Source organism: Oxyura jamaicensis, chromosome 11 (assembly GCF_011077185.1).
Source record: "Oxyura jamaicensis isolate SHBP4307 breed ruddy duck chromosome 11, BPBGC_Ojam_1.0, whole genome shotgun sequence".
NCBI lineage: Eukaryota > Metazoa > Chordata > Aves > Anseriformes > Anatidae > Oxyura > Oxyura jamaicensis.
The window spans coordinates 1,317,238-1,336,907 of record NC_048903.1 but is presented as its reverse complement, the minus strand read 5'-3'; the positions used below and the strand labels follow the sequence as shown (position 1 = coordinate 1,336,907).

General features: G+C 52.4%; 1 protein-coding gene across 13 annotated transcripts in view; it reads right to left on the bottom strand.

Annotated features, from left to right (window-relative positions):
* The window catches only part of HYDIN (HYDIN axonemal central pair apparatus protein), a 127,215-nt gene that overhangs the window by 45,280 nt on the left and 62,265 nt on the right, over window positions 1-19,670 (bottom strand). For 12 of the 13 annotated variants that reach the window (XM_035336922.1, XM_035336930.1, XM_035336927.1 and 9 more), the window contains 5 exons: window positions 15,337-15,575; window positions 13,276-13,531; window positions 11,425-11,568; window positions 9,649-9,792; window positions 8,794-9,107 (listed from right to left, as the gene is read on the bottom strand). In XM_035336922.1, the coding sequence (XP_035192813.1) occupies window positions 8,794-9,107; window positions 9,649-9,792; window positions 11,425-11,568; window positions 13,276-13,531; window positions 15,337-15,575 (1,097 nt within the window). The remainder of the gene's footprint in view (window positions 1-8,793; window positions 9,108-9,648; window positions 9,793-11,424; window positions 11,569-13,275; window positions 13,532-15,336; window positions 15,576-19,670) is intronic. The other variant, XM_035336933.1, reaches the window with a different exon arrangement.

Genomic DNA, 19,670 nt, shown 5'->3' with positions numbered 1-19,670 from the left:
TCAGCTCCTGCCATGCCATGGGCATTCCCCATCCTACAGCATGATCACCCAGCAGTTTCTAAACACAAACTGCTCGAGGAATGGTTTGGGAAAGGATTCAGCAAATGAGCTCAAGGGCTCGTTTTACAGATGGATCCAAGTTTATAGTTTGACCAGAGACTGTCAATAAGTGTATATGGTTCAAAGTTTCCAAATATTCCCAGATGGTTTCGATTACGTTCCCTGTTTTAAATGACGGTGGGTGCTTGTGGCAGCTCTGCTCTCGCTTCCAATGCCACACGGACGGGCAGACGCAGACACGCTCGCACCGTGCCCATGCACAGCTGCTCCCCACGGACAAACCGGGCAGGTTTGGGCCGCAGCCTTGGCTGCTTCATTCCTAGAGGGGATCTTAGTGCCCACCTTTAATTCAGCTCTGCCTGATGAGTATTTGGCTACTGTCTACATCTGGTGTTCGCTCCTGGACTGGCGGCTCTCCACCACCCGAGGTCCCACCTGCCTTTGGGTGGATTTGGGGCCTCACCAAGACCCCGGCGGTGTCCGGAGGGCAGCACAAAGCAGGGCTGGAGGGCAGGGAGACGTTTGCTTGCCCCACACAGCAATGCTCATCCATGGCCCCACCTGCACAGAGCTCTCTCCCCGGGCTGTGGCACCCCAGTACGTATCGGGGTGTGCAGGTGGGCACCCCTGGAAGCCCCACAGTGCTGTACCAGTTCAGCATGCTGCCTCCATGGCCGGCACCACCCCAAAGTGCCAGCCACGATCCATCCTGGCCAGGAAATGAAACCACGTCTCGGAGCTGCTTGAGATAAATACTGCGAGTTAATAACAACTCCTGAGGAGAGGTAAAGCCCCGAGATAGAAAATCCATAATCATTTATTAAATTACCTTTAGTTCTATAGAATGGTTTGAGGCAACTTCACAGGACCGCGGTGCCTAGACAACAACAACATTTTTCACGCTAAAGCAGAAGCCCTCTGGGAGCCCGGGAGATGATGTGATTAGCGAGCCCTGCTGCGGAGAAGCACAAAGCGCAGCCAGGGACTCTTTCCAGTGGGGGAAAGCCAGAACGAACGAGAAGTGTAAGACAAAGAAGGCAGGGAGCTACGCGCACCCCAGGAAGGCAAGGTGTCCACAGAAAGCTGCCGTATTTCTGCTTATTGGGACAAAAAGCCTTCCCGAAGGAGAGGCAGCTGTCTCAGGAAAGCAGAAAGAAGGGGAAGATGGGTCAGTAATCTTCTGGCTCCATCTCACCCACTCCTGGCCACCCTGTAAGCACATCTTCCACCCAGTGCTTCCAGGGTCCCCCGTTGCACTGGGGGGAAAGCAGCTCAAGCCACCCATGGAACAAAGCGTGGGGATGCGATGGGAGCAGGGCTGGATGGGCACCAGGGAGAGAGGATGGCCAGGACAGCCTGGTGCCCCGCTGGCCCCCGCCTGGGAGAGGTTAGAAATGAACCTCAGCCTGCCAGCCTGCCTGGGCACAGCTTCACACTGCTTCACACACCCTCCTCCCAAAATAGAGGAGCTAGAAGTCACACCGCTGCCGCTAACTTGATGCAAAGACACAGGCGGGGTGGCGTGAGCCTGCTGGCTCAGGCTGCGCAAGAGCTGTGAGCATCGGGACAGACACCCCAAAACTGCACTTCCCCAGAGCCACGGGTGGATGTGAGCGAGCCCCCTCTTTCAGAAGGGCTCTTTGCAGAGTTCTGCTTTTCCTCACTGCACTGGAGCAGCAAGAGAGGAAACTAAAACCGTGAAGACTATTTCTTTGCTGGGATAAATTCATTTTCAGAGCCTATTGAAATTCAGACCAGGTGAGACTGAAGGGAGCAGCAGCACCGCTGTGAGATGAGACATCTCCAGCTCCTGTTCTGCGTGTGCAGGGCTTGGCGTGCATCAGGATGCAGCGAGCGGTCCGGGGATGTCCCACTGTGACCGAGTTTTAATTAACTTACAGTTAATACGCGGTATTAGCAGACACTTTACTTCTTTGAGTCAATAAGGTCACTTTTGAGAGGTGAGGGAGAATTTTGATGTGTATTATTTTTTAAAGTAGGAAGTGTGGGATGTGCTACCACAGAGAAGCATGCCATGTTCCTGTGCCCACAACCAAAGCTCCCCAGCACCTTTCAGGGCAAACCACAGGATTTGATTTGTGGGCACACTGAGAGTCCTCAGACCCTGCTGAAGCCCACTGGAAAGATTTGGTGCACGTGAAAACACCCGAAACCTCAACTGACCCATCACTTTCCATGAGAAAAATTAGAGAGGGTCTTAAAAGGTCCTTCTGCCCTAGCTTCTGCCTCTCTCTGTGCAGTTGTGCAGGACCTGGCCAGGCTTGCAGGCACGGTTACTCCTCAGCCCCCTCAGTCCAACCCACACCGTGTTGAGCCCAGGCAGTGCCAGGCATCACTGACACCAGCAGGTCTCGCCCTGCTTGGGCAGGGGGAGAAGGGGAAGAGGTCTTCTGGGGAGGTCACCCTTTTCAGCAGCACTTTCCTCTCTCTGCACGCCCCCGACAAGTTATAACCCTGGAAGAAAACTCCGCTAACCTTACTGGAGTTATTGGGACCTGCTCTGATTTTATAAAACATTTGCAAAATATCTCCCATCGAGTCCTTTCCTTCCTCCTGCTCTGCCGTGTGATTCATAAACATCAGGTGAGGCGGTAGGAAGCCCCCGAGTCCCCATCAGACAGAAATGCTTCTCAATCAGACTCTGGCCAAAGGTCTCCGAACAAATCAGGAGCTCTAATGATAAACACAATTTGTACTCCTGGTTCGCAATTAAACAAGCCACGCCAGCCGTAAGTTGGAGGTGCTATTTAAAGTAATCAGCCACGACTACAATCTTCCCAGCTACTTCAAAGCGTAGCTCTGCAGACAGAGAGGTGGCCGCAGTGACTCCTGCGGCTGATCGCCCGGGGGAGGTGGAGCTTCACCCTTCCGAGATGCCTTCATGAGGTGCAAGCCTAGCAAACAATGAAGGATGGGGCTGCAAGCGCTAAAAGCATTAGGAAACGGGGAGCCAGGGAAAGCTGAGCACAACCTGTTGGGCCCAAGCTGGGCCCAGGAGAGCTTACAGAAGGCTCCCAGCCATGAATGAAGAGATTTCTCAATCTATCCTCTCTGTAGGGTGAGGACTGCAGAAGACCAAAGCTGGATCTCCACCACTTCGTGGATGCGATGAACAGGACAGGGCCTGAAGCACATCCTGAAGTCCTCAGCTGGGAGGAAACATCTCTGCTCGTCTCAGCCTCTTTGGCTGAGCCCCACCAGCCCACGTTGACACTGGCTGCCCCGTGCAGCATGTCCCAGCCCCGCCTGCCTTCCCGATGGGGTTCTGCAGCTGGTCACAGAGGGAGAGGAAGGAGGAGGTAGAGGAGCAGCAGCAGAGAATGCAGACAAAAAAAAACAAACCTAAGAAAGCTCCCATTTGTTTAATATCCCTCCTGGGGCAGCATCCCAAAATAAGCCACACGCCGGAGCTCCGCCCTGCTGAGGACACCAGCACTGCCATCCATCCCCTGTCCAGAAGGAGCTGGGCTCGTCACGCCAGCACAAATTACAGGCGGATTTATGGCCGTGCGGGGTTTTTACCATCGTTTATGTGGGCTGTGCAAATGGCTAGTTAACATCATCACCAAGCTATTGTTAAAGGTCACGGCACAACATAATTACCCGTTTTAGCAAGGGTGAGGCAGATGCACTTGCAGGAGATGTTCTCACAGCTGAGCAGCCTGGCCTCATTTGGGATGGGACCCTATGGGGTGGCCTGGTCCAGGAGGCACCAGGGACACCTCAGAACAAGGAGGGGGTGATGGAGACACGCAAGGGTGCCGGGTGCCATCAAAGAGGAAGGAGAAGGACTCTAGGGTGAAGCCAAGAGGTGCCCATGAGCGGGAAAAGCTGACCAGGGTGAAGGGTGGATGGGGATGGATGAGGTAAGGATAAAGACGTTGTTATAGGGACTGAGGTGAGGAGCTGCTGCTCTGCCACCCCAACCAGTCCTTTACTGGGTCCTGCTGGTCTGCAGAGTGCACCCAGGAGCTGCTCAACACCTCACCCAGCCAGGCAATGGGGTGAGTGGGGTTAGCTGGGAGGAGCCAGGGAAATCAGTGGGTGAAAAGGAGAGGGATGACCCAGCACCCACAAGCTTTGTACCCGGGGTGAGCCAACACTTCCCCTGAGCAAGGAAGAGCCCCTGCAAACCACGCTCACAGCTGGAAAGGTTTCATGCCAAGGAGAAGGAAGGCTCTCCCAGGGAGGGACTGAGTTCGGTGGGTTCAAAAAACACATAGCATACCGGCTGGCCCAGAAGGATCCTCAGGGTGTCTGGCACCCCAGGAACTCCTGCCTCCCCCTGTGCAAAGGAGCTGGCCAAGAATAAACACATCCTTCCCCAGCACCATGCAGCCTCTTTGCTCTGCAGGTCTATTTCCATCACCTCTTGCTAGGAAGGAATCACAGCAAACACCCCCAGGCATGTTCACACCCCCAGACATGCAAAGATTTGATACCAAGATTCAAATTTGGCTTGAGCACCTTCTCCTAAAAGCTTAAGGATTCCTCACCCTGTGAAGACAGGACTGAGACAGGGGCACACCACAAGGAACACGATACTGAGAACAGCGCTCCCAGAGCAACGCACCAGTGGGTTCGAAAGGGTTTTCCCTTGAAAGCTGCTGGATGCAAAGAATGCGGAAATTAGGAAGAGAGAGAAAGGGGAGAAACCACTGTAGAAATTAAGAGAAATTAGGTCTGTGCACGCAGAGTGGCAGCGAGGTGGCAGGGGCTCCCCAGGCTGCTTGCAGTACATCGCCGGCAGAGCAAGCAGCCCCCACCAAAGTCACCTTCCAGCCAGTGCTTGCTGCTTGGCCAAAGCCAGGAGGGCACGCTGTCCTGCTGCAGAACTTGCAGCACAGGTGGCACTCAGGACGGAGCAGCCCCCTGTCCGATAGCACCTTGGATGAGGCACACAGTGCTTTAGGTCAGAGCAAGGTGTTCTCCTTCACCTTCCCTATGCCCGGTCCGTTCCTCCAAGGCCCCAGGGCTGCTCTCTGGTGCACTGAGGTGAATGAGAGCACTCGGGGTTGGTCACCCTCGTGTAAAGGAGGAGGCTGGGCCTCAGAAAACCCACGTGTGGTCAAAGTGATTCCCACGGAGCCAGTCAGGGCTCTGACGTTCTCCAGGCGTGCAACCTGCACAACCTGTGGTCAGAAGCCCCAGGGAAGTGAAGATGTCTCAAGACCTGCCATCACATTCCCTGGGGGGAACAGATAGCAAGCTTCCCAAAGCCTCCCCCTCTCCAGCTCCCCAGCACCTCCACCAAGCACTCGGAGCCCCTGCCATCAGCAGGCGTTGCTGCAGGACTCCACCACAGCTCAGCCCCAGGAGTGATGTGTGGAAAGAGGGCTGTGGGACAAGCAGTGTCCTTGGAGCTGCCAAAGCCCCAAATGTGCTGCCCCAAGGGGCTTGCAAATTTAGTGACACACAGCACAGCCCCTGATAGCACTGGGGAGGGAAAAAAAAAAGACGGTACATGCTCCTGTCGCTCATCTGAGACTCCTGAGCATCAGGGCACAGTGGACGTGTGCGGTTCTGATGTATATTCTAGCTGCTCCTGTTGCTACCTCTCTCCTCTGGTGGCTGACAGAGCACTGCTGTCAGATTTTTGCCTTGCACTGTTTTTCATTGTCTGTGTTTTCTATTTCTTCCTTATTATAAAAACAACAAAACAAAAACCCCATCAAATATAACAAAGAATTATTTTTGTCAGGACCGAGGCAGGAATCTGGCTGGCAGGGCCCCTGCAGTGCAGCCTGCCAGGGGACACAGAGGGAGGGCAGAGGAACAAGGAATTATTAATGCCACAGAAGACCCACTTGGGAGGAGAAAGACTCCTTGTTTGTTCAAAAACAAATTGCAGAGAAAACCCTGGATGGAAAGGAAAGGAAAGGCAGGCATTTCCTACGTGTTTAGCTCACCAAACCCTATCCATGAAAGATCTACCGGCCACTCATTGTGCTGGGTGCGCAGCCAGGAAGTTGCCACTCTCCAGAGACATCAGGTCAACGCACGGAGTGGGTCTGAGAGGTGCCAGGAGGTGCAGAGCTTCAGGGTAATCCTTCCTGGCACACGGACCTGACAGTGTGCCAGCTGCATCCTGTGTGTCACGGGAAGGAAATGGGGACAGGGACCAAGGGGTCCTGCAGGAACAGCAGCGCACAGGAGGAGCCGTGCCTTGTTGTTTAGTAATGAAACTCTAGAGAACAGCATTGCTTGGGGTTGAGCCTTTGGCAGCAGCAGGAAGGGAGCGTTTGTCACAGGGGGCTCTGGTTATTCACGAAGAAAAGCCTTGTACAACCTTTGGATGTAATGTCTTTCTTTTGATAGGAATCCCAAACATAGCGGAGGGGCTGGATATTTCCCTTAGAGAGAGGGGCAAGTCGGTCTTCAGGGAAGAAACCCTAAAGGTAAGAATGATGATGCTTGAACGTGGCTCCAGACCTACATATCCTGGCTGGCTCACTGGAGATTCCTTCCAAGGCAGCAGAAAACTCCTTGGTGCAAAGCCCTAACTCGGCTTTCAGTTATCAGAGGTCCAAGGGGAAGGGAGAGACTGTTCCCAACCTGCCTCTGCCCACATAGGTCTAGGGGAGGAGTAACCACAAGGGTCTGATGGCTCAGCACTGCTGGGGAAGGAGCACGGCTGGCATGGTCTGGGCACATCCGACCACACAGAGAGGCTTGGACTGTTGTGATGGCTCTGCTCAACGTTTTTCTCTCCTGGCCAAAATAAACACGTGCGTCTGATTGATGCTGGGAGCCTCTGCCGAGGGCCTCCAGCCAGGTTAGATGTGTGGATGTGTGGATGGCTAAATCCAATCGATCTCACTTTCGTGGGACCTGATGCTTGATTCTCTCTGTGTCAGGCTGAGTTAGTTTGATCTGGTAATTTAGAATACCAACAGTGCTTAATGGGGACCAGAAATAATATCTGACATGCTGCCCTTCTGCTGGGCTCTTAATGAGCAATTTGAGGTGTTAATAGCTTGGAGACTGTCTTCATTTCCAACCCTGCCATGGAGCGTCACATGGTGTCTGCTGAGGGACCCAGAGAGAGTACATTACTGCTTAATTAGCATGCAGAGCAGAAAAGGGAGCTGTCCTAATGTCCACGTTGTTAACGAGCCAGCAAAGGGGCTCTGCCAAAGACCACTGGGGCAAAGTCTGCTGTCCTGCCAGATGCTGAGGACCGCCGGCTGAAGCCCAGCCTGTGGGGCTGGGTGCCTTAGCAGCCTCTGGAAGAACGAACACCTGCAGGCTCGGGTCCAGCAAAGCCAATTTAGGCGGAGGTGTGGTGATTAAAAACCGAAAACCAATTCGGCATTCACATTTCCAAAAACTCAAAGAGGCTCCAGAAAAATAACAGTAAAGATAAACAGGCAGCCGGCCAACAAGTGGCCCCAGAGGAAATTAATTCCACACAGGCTTCACAGTAATGTGTGTTATTATAAAATATAAGCATTGTTCTGTCATCAAAATTAGATTCTCCCTTTAGCTGGTAATTAAACCCTAATCTAATTTACCAGGAGATGACAGAGGCCTCCAAGCAGAGACTACAGCCCTGCTCCCCTCCTGCGTGCCCACCTCTCTTTGCAGACTTTCCCCTGCACGACTGGAAACCTGCAGAGTCTGTTCCTGAAGGGCACCAAGAAGGGCACCCCGTAGGTGCTATGTTGCCTGCTAAGACCCAGCTGTGATGGGGTACCCCGGTGCCAGGTCTTCTCCCCCAGGCCCTCTGCATAGTCCTCGCTGATTTCCAGCCCCCAGCAGGTCTCCTCCTCTGAGCCAGACCCCAGTTCCCCAAACACAAGTGCTCACTGATGGTGTGTATTATTTGGAATAGCAGCACCCCAACGCACAGTGGTTAACCTTGCTAGGTGTCCTAGGGCATTATGGAGAAACCATTTGCTACTGTAATTAAAACCTTCCACTTTTTTACTATGCAGAGAGGCTGCAGTGGGAAGAACGGCTAGAAAAGCGCTTATAGACGTGCTCCAGCGCGACTGCAAGATCGCTGCTGGGCTTGGCAGCCGCAGCCCAGCACTGGATAGCCCTGCTCCCCAGGGGTGATCAGGAGAGAGCTCCCACCAACCTCTGCAGCTGCACCTAAGGCCCCAACAGAACCTGTTGTTTTGCTGTAAAACAGCCCCAAAGAGCTGTTTTGTGAATGGAGTTTAATAGATCTAAACACACTTCACTGAGACAGTGCTTGCCTCATGCCAGGAGGGCTGGAGAATCCTTTCTTTCCCCAGCAGAACTGCTATGGGGGCAGCAGCAAAGCAGCAGCAAGAGGCTGGGGCAGCAGCACAACGCTCTGGTGGCTGTGAATATGTGGGCTTGAAGGGCAAGACAACAACAAATAGGTTTGGCAGGGAGGGAAGAGAGGTCACGGTATACATCCGCTATATAAGTCCAAGTGCCTGAGCCAACGCGTGACTTTGTAGCTTCAGGGATAAGAAAGTGAGATTCTATGGGCTGTGCTGGACGTGTTTTATAGCCCCGGGTTGGCTGGAGAACTTTCTGTCCTTCCCAGCTTCAAACTGGTGGAGGTCACCTCTTCCCTGAGCATCCACCCTGACCACAGCTGACAGGTGTTATTTCCAGATGGGGGAATTGAAAGCAATTTGTCAGGTTCCAGGCAAACAGCCTTGGGCTTTGCAGAGCACGGACAGACCCCCAGGAAGGAGAAGAGCTTTGAGGGGAGGGCAAAGCGGCACATACCTCATCTGGCTCCCGTGGCTGCCCGTCAGGAAGGCCCAGCGGTACCGCACCAGCAGCGGGCTGCAGTTGGTCATCTCAACGTAACGTACGTCTTCGGTGTCATTCAAGATGCAGCCAAAGTCCAGGGCCATGGTCTGGATATGGAGGTTTGGGAAGTAGACCTCTCCCCGAACGGTAACCTGCTCCTCCTGGGGGTGCTCGAGAAACTGTATTTTCAGAGCTTTTTCTGCTATGCGGATATTCAAGTCCTCTTTGTAAGCAGGGTCAAATCTGATGGAGAGGTGAAGTTCCTCCCCTATCCCCAGCTTCATCGGCTGCAAGGAGATGAAGAGATATTAATCAGCAGCGTGATGAAGTTCATAAAGTTCTGAGGTCTGATGGCACAAAACAGGCAAAGGCACAATGCCCTATGTGATGCCAGCGTGAGCTCCCTTTCTCTTCACAGCATGTGTCTGACCACAAACACCACAAACACTCATCTGAGACCATCTCAGGATTACGCTTCTGCTCTGTGTCAATACGAGGGTAAAAAGCATCAACCTACTGAATTCTAGACCTGCAAAGACTGTATGCTAGAAACACAACCACACCAGCACTCTGCCAGCCCTCCAGCCCTGACTCTTGAAGAACTTTACCCTCACACTCAGCCCACACGCACTGGCACTGCAGCCTCAGGCTTGCAGCAGAGAGGGAAAGCATGAATTTACTTACAAGAACAAATGTCTCATGCTTTGAAAACTCATTTCCTTCAGCAGCTCATTTCACATCTACTCTAGTTCAGGCCAGACCACTGCTGGCTCTAAGGAATGAACTTCTCTACCCGAGGACCGCTGCGGTCAGGCCCTTGCTCCTCACCTGAACACCCGCCGAGAGGGGCTGCTGCTCTGCATCGCAGATCAGGAAGGGATGGTCCAAGAGCAAGATGAAGCTGAGCGGCAGGGAGGAGATGTTTTTTAAATGAAGAGGCTCATACTGAAGAGTTAGGACATCACTGGGTTGCTACAAGAGAAAGCAAATGGGAGAACCTGAAGGCCACGGACCTCCTTCCCTTTCTGTTGCATTTCACATTTTTCAAACCCCAAAATGCATGCACCTCTACTTGCTGTTCGTAAGAAAAGTTTGCCACTTTTCACTTTGAGAAACCCTTTAGAAGGCTTTTCTCAAGGTACCTCGAATGCTTTTCATGCTTAGAAGCCACGGGATCCCCTGGGGGACTGGGAGACATCATTGCCTCATGTACAGAGGAGGGAACAGGACCCTGGGGAGGCAGATGCATCAACAAGGTCAAAACAGAAACCAAATTCAGGTTGTTCCTCTCCAGTTTTGCATCCTCTCTTGGGCTGAAAGGCACAAGATGCATTTCCACTCATATATACTAATTTCTTACATCCTTCTTGACACAAGTAGCCTCATAAAAAAGAGTGAGGTGCATCAGAGGAGAGCAGCTAGCAGGATTTAACCTGGAGTGGAGAGACTGCAGCACCCTAAGGTTAAGTTTAAACATCTGCTTGCACATACAGGTTGCACAGCAGCTGGGTGGCAGCATGCCTTCTGCTGCCCCTGTTAATGACAAGCTGCCTGTAGCCTTAAAGCAGAGCTCCAGCCTAAGCCATTTCTTCCTGTTGATGCATTTCCCCGGGCTTCCTGTATGGTTTAGACAAACTGGGCAGCATTTGGGAAACAAGTTCTACATGTACTGATATCAAACAACTGCAGTGTCATAGCACGCGATAAATGGGAGCGCACGGCAACAAGCACAGCACAGGCAGGCATCAGGGAGGACCAGAAAGCTTCCTGTTAAATCCGAGCTGCTCTACTCTGGGAGCCAGGAAAAACTGAAAACACAGAAGCTAAATAATGAAGTGTTTTCTTTTTCAGACACCTTGGGGGAGAGGGAAGGATGATGCAGGAGGCAGGATCCAGAGACCAAAGGGCAGCTACTTTGTGTTATCATCACTGCAGCTGAAGGACGTCTGCAGGTCCTTTGAACAAGGTGAGGATGGGGAAATGCAAAGAGCTAGCATCCCTACCAACAGCTGAGAAGGCAGAAGAGAGATGAGACCATGATTTTTTCCCCATCAGCCTGAGCTCTTGACAGGAGTCTCAGTTTTCTCAGCTTCCCCACAGGATCAATGCTCAGGGTGCCTTGGAGGACCTTCAAAAACCTCCCTTTACACTGGGTACAGGCACTGCTGTCCCTCTAGCAGTGGCCATGAGAGAGCCTCTGTGGAGAAGCCACAATCCCAGTTGTATACAGGTGAGGAAATGATGGTCTGTTTCTAAAAGCACCTGCTCCGACTCTACAAAGAGCCCCAGGAGGGGCGAGGAGGGGCAGAGCATCACACCGCTGCAGGGCTCTGCCCTCCACAACCCGCACACTGCCTGTGCTGCTGTCATGGTCCCAGCGTCTCACCCTCTGCCCTAGCGAGCCTGTCCTGACCCTAGAGGAACTGAAGCAATGATCTTGGTGTTAACAGCAAAAGCTTGGTGCTACTCAAACCAATAGTACGAGCCCTGTGGGTTTGGAGGAGGTGTTTACCTTCTTCTGGGTGTGTGCATGCTTGGACTTAACAAGTGGCTTTCAGCCATCAACCGCACCATGAAACACCAGGACACAATCCAGCGACTTACCTTCTCCACCCGGAAAGTGATTTCCCTGGAGGAGATCTGCAGGACAGGAGCCACAAACTCGCACGTGATGTCCACCTGCATTATCTGTGCCTTCCCTGCCTTGCTCCCTATGGTGGCGTGGCACAGCAGCCGCTCCGTCACCACCTGCACACGAGAGTCACACATCACCTGGCAGGCATGAGCAGGGCACCATGTTAGTCAGCCACCCGGCCACGGGCCTAGAGGATTTGATAGCCTGGGGACACACCTTGCCATGGGACCGTGGCCATGTTACTGCCCTATGCATGCAGTCAGCCTCCTCGATAGTTCCCCTTGCTCTTTATGCTGCATCCTCTTCATTCAGCACTGAAGTGTCCATTTGCCACACCCCAACATCCACAAAACGCACTTGCAGGCCACGTGCTGTCTGTAGTCGTGGTAATTAACACCCCAAATGATCATCACTTTGATGTGCCTCATTGCTACAAGCTGTGAGGTGTCATTACAAAAATAACTGTATTAAGAGAAAGGGGATAAGAGGGCCCAACGCCACCAAACATTCCCCCTGAAGCTTAGTGGAAAGGATGCACGGTAAAAACCCCAACGGCTGTCCTGCCTTCAGGTGAAGAGGGGATCATGTTCCTAGGAAGGCACTCTGTCTCCCAAGTCTGATTTTAAAAGAAATGACCCCAAGGAATGAGATGTCTCACGCCTCGGGTGGAAGCCCTCTGCCCTAACCAAATGCTCTTATATTCTGACTTCTGGTTTCTCATGCTATCAGCTTCCTCAAATTCCCCTCATCTGCCCGTTTCAAATGGCCCAACTCCTCCTTGGAGCTGTGCAGTGCCAGCAGCTGGGCTCCTGGCCCACCTGAAGAGCACCAAGCTCTCCAGGTGCAAGGAAGATGACCACCCCTTCCCAGGGGTTTGGTGTCAGCCCCAGGTAGTCCCAGCTGAGCTCACAGTTCCCCTTCCAGCTTTCCAAGCAAGACATCCTCTCCGGTGCCCTGGTCTTTTTATTTCCTTTCTGTTACTTTTTCCCTCTCCCCAGCAAAATCCTTGAGCTCCAAACTGCACAGGGACATACCTGGAGAGTTCCATCAGACAGCTGAGTGAATTACGCAGTATTCCTCCCCCTGCCACCGAGGCAACCCTCTGAAACACCTTTCAGAGCTGGTACTGGGGTGGGGGGCATGCAGTGATCCCACTGAAACATCCCCCTCCAAGCTGTGACCCAAGGGTGCACAGCTTCACTGCTGCCCTGGGGACACTGGGACCAGCTGGTATGGAAATATTGGCAAAAAAACGGAGCTGTCGATTCTAATGATCTCTGGGAACAGGTTCCCACGCGTAGAACGTCCCTGTATGATCATTAGAGCTGATGTACTGTGTTCATTTTTCTCCTCCAGGACTCGGTGCTAGATAAGCCCTCTGCCTTTATACATGTAGAAAGGAAAAATGATGCTGCTCCCAGACACTCCCTCCCTCCACAGGTGTTTTGGATGCTTTCCCCAGACATATTACTTTTTTTTTTTTTTTTTAATTTACTTTCTGCCTGCATTCCTAATTTCTCAGAGCCTAACTCCTTTCTCTACCCTTCCTTTCTGTCCCAGTACGTGACACCTTATAACCTGTCATCTGCCCACCGAAGCAGCACTTTCTTCAGCCCATATTTTGGTATCAGCAAGATGGGTTTATGGTAGCTATAGAAACAAGAAAAGCCTTAGCAACTGATGGTGGCCAGCAAGGAAATCATCTGGTGCTGCCATGGTAACTTGTGATGTTAAAACAGTTCTTGAAAGCAATTGCTCATTTTCTCAGGCAAGTGTCTGAAGATGACCCTGTGGATGCGACCTGGTGGAAAGGTCCTCACCTTTGGAGTGCTGGAGGAGCCTTCCAGCATCATCTCCATGGTCCTGCCTGGCATCAGCTCCATCCTCAGTGGTCGAAGCTTGAACACGGGAGATGGGGGCTGGGGTCTCTGGGAGGAGTTTTTGCCCTTGGCGTTACCGATAGCAGGGAGACGATCGTGCTGGCGAAACGGGGCAAAGCCTTCTGTTGTCCAGTAGAGCTGATGGGTTTGCCTTCCCTTGTTTGTTATCTTGAAGTGGTAACAGCAGTGACCCAGGCTGGAAGAGAAGAAAGGGTGGAAAGTGTAAAAAACCTGAGATTTCCCAGCAGTCACCCAGCACCAGCACCCCGGTGCCATTTCCTTAACTGCATCTTCAGCAGTAAAGCCACCTCTGAAAAGGCTGACCTTGCTCAGAGCTACAGCAGAGGCCAAACCTTGCCTGCTCCCAAGTTTATCAGCACCCAGCAGCTGGTCTGTTTGCAAGGAACAGCTTCACAAGGAACATCTTGGGCACTGGGGGGATGCTGGGGGCAACCTGGCCGGCTGCCCTGTGGTCAGAGCATCACCAGCCTTTTGTGCTCGGAATAATTTCCCCGGGTGCTTCCATGCTTTGGGAGCAGCCAACCCTCGCTGCCCACAGCGCACCACTATCCTATGCCTGAACAGCACGGCTGGTGCTGTGCTTCAGGAAGATAAACGCGCAGCGGGGACACAGGATCGATGGAAGTTTCCCCAGTACGAACACAGCAGCAAGACCAGCTCTGGCTGCTGAGGTAGCTGAGTGACATCAGGGGATGACTAACTAGAGCTAGATATAAGACAAAATGAAAGTTCAATGGAAATTGATTCCTTCACGTGAGAAAACACTAACTGCAGGCTAGGCTGGAGTAATTATTCTACCCTCTATAAATCTCAGCCTGGCCAGGAAATGAACGGTTCCTGGAACGTGAACCGTCTTTGAGAGGTACAGAACATGCAGCTCACAAAACACGTGTCTGCACTAAGCAGCTGCACACAAACGCAGAAGTGATGGTGTAGTGCAAACTTGCCTTTGGTACAGACTGCTAGGAAGTGTTGGATGCACAAAAACTCTGCATGAGATATTCTATCTAGTGGACAAGAGAGGAAAACTTGGAGCAGTCCTGGGTGGCTCTGGGGAAGCCCAGCTCAGCCAGCTGCTGGGCGCCGCAGCCTGAGAGGTGCCCACCACAAGCCAGGTGAGGAGCACCTGGAGAAGACCTGCCTTCCTCCCCTGCTGGCAGGCAGTGATTCCTTCCTTTGAGTTAAGCTCTCCCCATTAGCTCTTGATTTATCCTGCCCAACCACAGCAGACGTTTGCTCCTTTCGCTTCCAAAGCCAGTCAGGAAAGGGTCTGCCATGCCCAGGGGACGTGCCTCTCCCCAGCCTCCAGCCTGTGCCTTGGGCTGCTGCCGCTTTGAAGGAGGAGACAGCAAAAAAAACACAAACAAAAGCAAACAGCAATAAAACAACAAAAAAGGCAGCAACAACAAAAACAAACAAGCAAAAACACCAGGCAGGAGAAACGAGGAAAGGGCACGTCCAATAACGAGAAGCCCGGAGAGGGAGCAGGAGAAGACAAGGGAGCTGGGGGATGATTGAGGGCAACAACAAATTCTGTTGCTCCTCCAGCGCTCCTGGGCTGAGAGGAAATAAAACAGCGTCATTAATTTCGTCAAGGAGCTGCTAAAAAGTCACCGACAGGTTTTCTGCTGCTGTGAAACGATGCTCCACAGTGAGTGGAAAAGCAAGCAACGCTATTGCAACGGGAAACATGTTTATACTGGTAATGGGGCATTTTTCAGCCAGAGGCTTCTGGGACCTGCTGGTTTGCTCCACATCTTAAGCGAGGAAATAAATGCGTTATAACTCAGGGCAATTCACTGACAATACAGCAACTGGTTTCACGGCAGTGACTTTTGATAGCGAGTGCTTAATGCCCTTTGAATGGCCATAAAGCGTTTCCACAGGGATTGCGGCACCTTCTATGGCAGCAAAATGGCAGCCGGGCCCCATGCAGGGCGGGAGGCTCGGCCTGAAGGCCCGGCCCTGCCCAGCCCCTACCTGAAGTGTGGCCCCAGGGTGAGCGCCGGTGCGAAGGGTTTGTCGGTGACGATGGTGGTGCCGGTGCCCACCGCCTGGACGGGGATCACGTAGGTGTTGCTGTTCTCTATGCAGATCTTCACCTCGTCCTTGAATTTCTCGGTGTCGTCCAGGTTGGCGATGACGGTCACAGACACCTCGGTCCCGGCGGGGATCACGCCTCGACTGGGTTCGATCCTCCAGCGCGAGCCCTTGCCAGCCTGCAAGACAAACAAGTGCCGAATTACGGCCGAAGCCGTGGAGCCTTGAGGCGTGCAGGCAGAGGGAGGACCAAAAGATATGAGGGTAAAAAGCAAGGAGGCTTAATTTCACTAAATCTAACCTAAGATGTCTGGAAACAGCAAGTATGCAGGAGCTTATGCAACTTGTACCTTACCTGTCCGGTAGCAGACTCACTTAATTGACCCAATTTTGCCCAACCCAAGGGATTTTCATTTTCTTCCCCCTCCTGTCTCTTTTGGAGAGCACACCCAGGGAAGCTACTTTATTTCTCCTGGCTTCATGGCTCCGGTGGCTGAGTTTCCACAGAGACCTGAGGACTGGGGAAACCATAACTGCACAAATCCCCTGACAACTGGGATCCCAAAGAATAACTCCATAGAACCTGCTGACCTAAGCCCCAACACCAAAGCCTTCTTTCCTAAGAGCTGGGCAATGTCTCTCAACAGCACCTGAAGGACTGAAGCACCCATATCCCACTGACTGTCAGCTGCGGCAAGGTGCCCTGGTGACAAAAACCCAGCTGTAACCATTTGTAGTAGGACAATCAAGAAACAAGTGGAAAGCAAATTGCAGACACGTGCCTTGTGGGCATAGCCGGGGCTTCCCAAGCATTCACCTCCTCTGGCTTCTCATGGACCTTCCCCTGTGGATGGGGCAGTAGGGGTGCTGGACACCAGCCCATCTAAAACCACATTCACAGGGAAGAAGCTAGCAGCAGACAAGAGAAACGCATACAGTGCTCCCTGGCCAGCACCAAATGTTCTAGGACATGCACGTGCTGCTTCGAAGCGGACATCGTGGTGTTAATGGTATACATCCCGCAGCCACTAACTGCTCACCCAAAACGCTGCAGTATTGTGTAAGAGAAGAGTTTTTTTTTTATTATTATTTTTGTATTTTTAATTTTTTTGAAAAGCAAGCATGTGCTTGTAGGCTTGACAATCCAAGCGAAATTAGTCTGAGTTTCATCAGGCTGGTAGCGCTGAGCTCTAGCAGGAGAATGGCATCAGAAAACCAAGCAGTGCTTCAAAGTCACAGAAAACATTTGAAATAGCCCCAGAAGACCTCTGCTAACGATGAGGGTAAGACTAGCTGGAGGCCAGGGAAGCAATAGCTTGCTGGGCACCCAGGGTCCCAGCAGGGTTTACGGGTGCCCCAGCTACGATGCACCCTGTGTGGAGAGCAGGTCAGGTCTGCCCAGGAGGGCCCAGGGTGGAGCGTGCCGAAGGCAGTGAGTTATTCCAGGCACTGGCAAATTTAATAAACTCAGCTCCATTTAATCTATCTGGAGCTGCAAGAGAAAGTCTTAAAAAAAAAAAGATGAGAATGGCACGGAGGAAGGTTGTCAGCACAGGCAAAACAATGAGGCCCTGCTTCTCCATGCAGGTCAGGGCAAGCAGCTACCCAACACTATTTATTTATTTGTACTCCTGCTCTTTCTCTTTCATTATTATTCACAATTTATTCTGTGAGGTCTGGGACCTGCTGCTCCATTGGGGAATAACTCATAAATCCACTGAGGTTTCCTTGGCCCTGGATGCAGAGAAGCACTGCTGGAAAACCAGTCTGCTGCAGGGCGGTTGGCCAGCTTGGAAGGTGACAAACACAGCAAAACGTCCATGGAGCTCAACCTGCTTGTCCAGAGACAGTAAGGTCAGTGGGCCTCCTGAAACCCCACCAAAAACTCAGCCCTGAATCCACTTGCATCTCAGGGGCTCCTTATCCCAGCCAGTGATAACCCACAGCCCAGGCTGATCGACAAGACAGACCTCGCGTGGGTTGGATCCCACCAACCCTCTCCACTTGTCCTTGCGTGGTTGGTCACCAGCCTTGGAGGGATCCACCACGGTGCAATCAGCCAGAGAACACGTTCGTAGCACGCCAGTGGGTGTTAGCTTTTCGTTGACATTAACGTACAGCTTTTCCTCTGATTCATGCTGACATAGGGTAGCTCGCTTGAAAAGGAGACCTGATAGCTCTGCTCCGGAGGTGAATCTGCAAGTCTGCTATCTGACAAAGCTAATTCATCAAAGCTTGGCAACCAGCCGCGCAGTAAATTGGGCCCAAGGAACTATCACTGAGGAATAATGATAGGCCGTCTGGAGGGAGCCAGACTCGGAATTTCCCAGGGTGACCCGGCGCAGACCCACCATGCCCTGGCAGCCCCGCAGCTGACTCCGCAGGAGGATTCATGGTGTCCCCATTCCCTCGGTTACGCTTGGCGTGGGTCCGAGAGGCAGCACAGAGCATCGCTGGCCAGGAGCCTGCCAGGCCCAAAAGGCTCGGCCGGACCAACCTCACGAAGGTTTTTGGGGCAGCCTCTGCCCACACTGGTCGGGGCTGCCCCCGAGACCAGAAATCTCTTGGAGCTCAGTGTGAGCAGTGCCTCACAGTCCAACTATACAAAAAAAACTTCTGATAGCATTCCTGGTTCTTGCTTACCCCTGAGTGCTCTGGAAAATGATGCAATTGCCGTAAGGCACTGAATAGACAAAGGCAGTGGCTATTTTTGTCCCTGTAGGAGCTTGCATTATCAGGCAGCAGAGTCCCTGAGTGCTAGGCAAGGGTTAGGATCAATCGTTTAATCAAGAAGTTGAACGCTGGGATCATTGCCTTCTTGCAGGACAGATTTCCATCGTGAGTAAGAGCTGCCAAAATTGTTTGTAGAGTGTTCCCAGCCTGCCAGGCTGACCCACCACCCCTTGCAGAGGCTGTGTGTGAAGGGGAAAGACCCCTCCCACATCAGCTGCGTACAGAGCTTCGCCCCAGAGCAGTCCCAGGGGGCACCTCGGGGCCTTTTCCCAGAGGCAGAATTGAGAATCTGAGAAAGGGAGATAAAAGTTCCTGCTAAAGAACCACAAGTGCCATGAGCAGATGGGCAGCTCCAGGACAGTCCTGCAGGAGCATCCCATTCACCAACTCCCCCCCCCCCCCCCTTTTTTTTTTTTTTAGGGCCAGCCAATTGAGCAGGGACACTGCTGGTGTTTTATCTGGGATCTCAGCCAGGCAGGGGAACAGTCAAGAAAACACCGATTTTGTCTTCTGGCTACAGGCATATAAAGAGGAACACTGAACCAGCATCTCTGGGAACGCAGGGTTGAGTAGGTAATAGGTAAGGTAGCCAGAAATGATGCTGCACAACAGCTACTGCTGGCTCAAAAGGATCTTTTCAAGAACACCAAGGAAAAAAGAAGGTGGAAGAAACACCATGCCACCTCGGATCAGAGAGCACTTTGAGTGCCACAGCTCCATATATCTGTGCTGCGGCAGCATGTTCCGCTCGCTGGACTGGGAGAAAGCAAGGGGAGAAGAATTCCCAGCAGGGATGAGAAGCACAGGCTGTGTCCCCGTTAGGTCACCCAGGTCCTAGGCCCTTGTGTCTGCCTTGGCTGTGCTTGGCTATGTAGTGGGAGGTGAGCTGGGCTTGCAGCAGAGCCCACACTCTGGCCACCAAAAGGCAGAGCCTCTAATGCCGGGAAAAACAATAATAATAATTCCAAATTGATGCGTGGAACTCGCTGCCACTGACAGTGGAGCCTAATTTGTCGTGCTCGGTCCAGCTCATCGCAGACTGCTGAGTGAGCTAACGAAGCTCATTGCCATCTGTGTCCCCTGCCTGTAGCTCTCCCCAGTAGTGCTCCGAGCACTGGGGTTCGCCAGCCAGGACCCAGACACAGCTCGGCTGGTTGCTGCCAAACAGAACATTTAATAACCAAGCCCTTTCTGCCTTCCTTTGGGAAGAGCACGCGGCTGAGTCACTCTTGCTTCTAGGAGCACAATTGCCCTGAAGACTTCTTCTACTCTTTAATTTGGTTGGCCAACGAGTGCAGCAGAATACTGCGAGTTCAGGTTCCCTAGATGAGCAGAATAACAATTTATTTGTTTACTGAAATACAGCAGTTTTGAAAGGGCATGAATTCATGTCAGACGCTGATGCAATAAGAACTCCTCCCTGGGACCAGGTTTTAGGCACCTTTCCTAAAGTCTCCTCCAAACCTCTGTGCTGCTTTCTAACAGCCACGTGCCTGGAGCCTAATCCTGCACAACCCATTGCCTGGGAAGGACGCAGAATA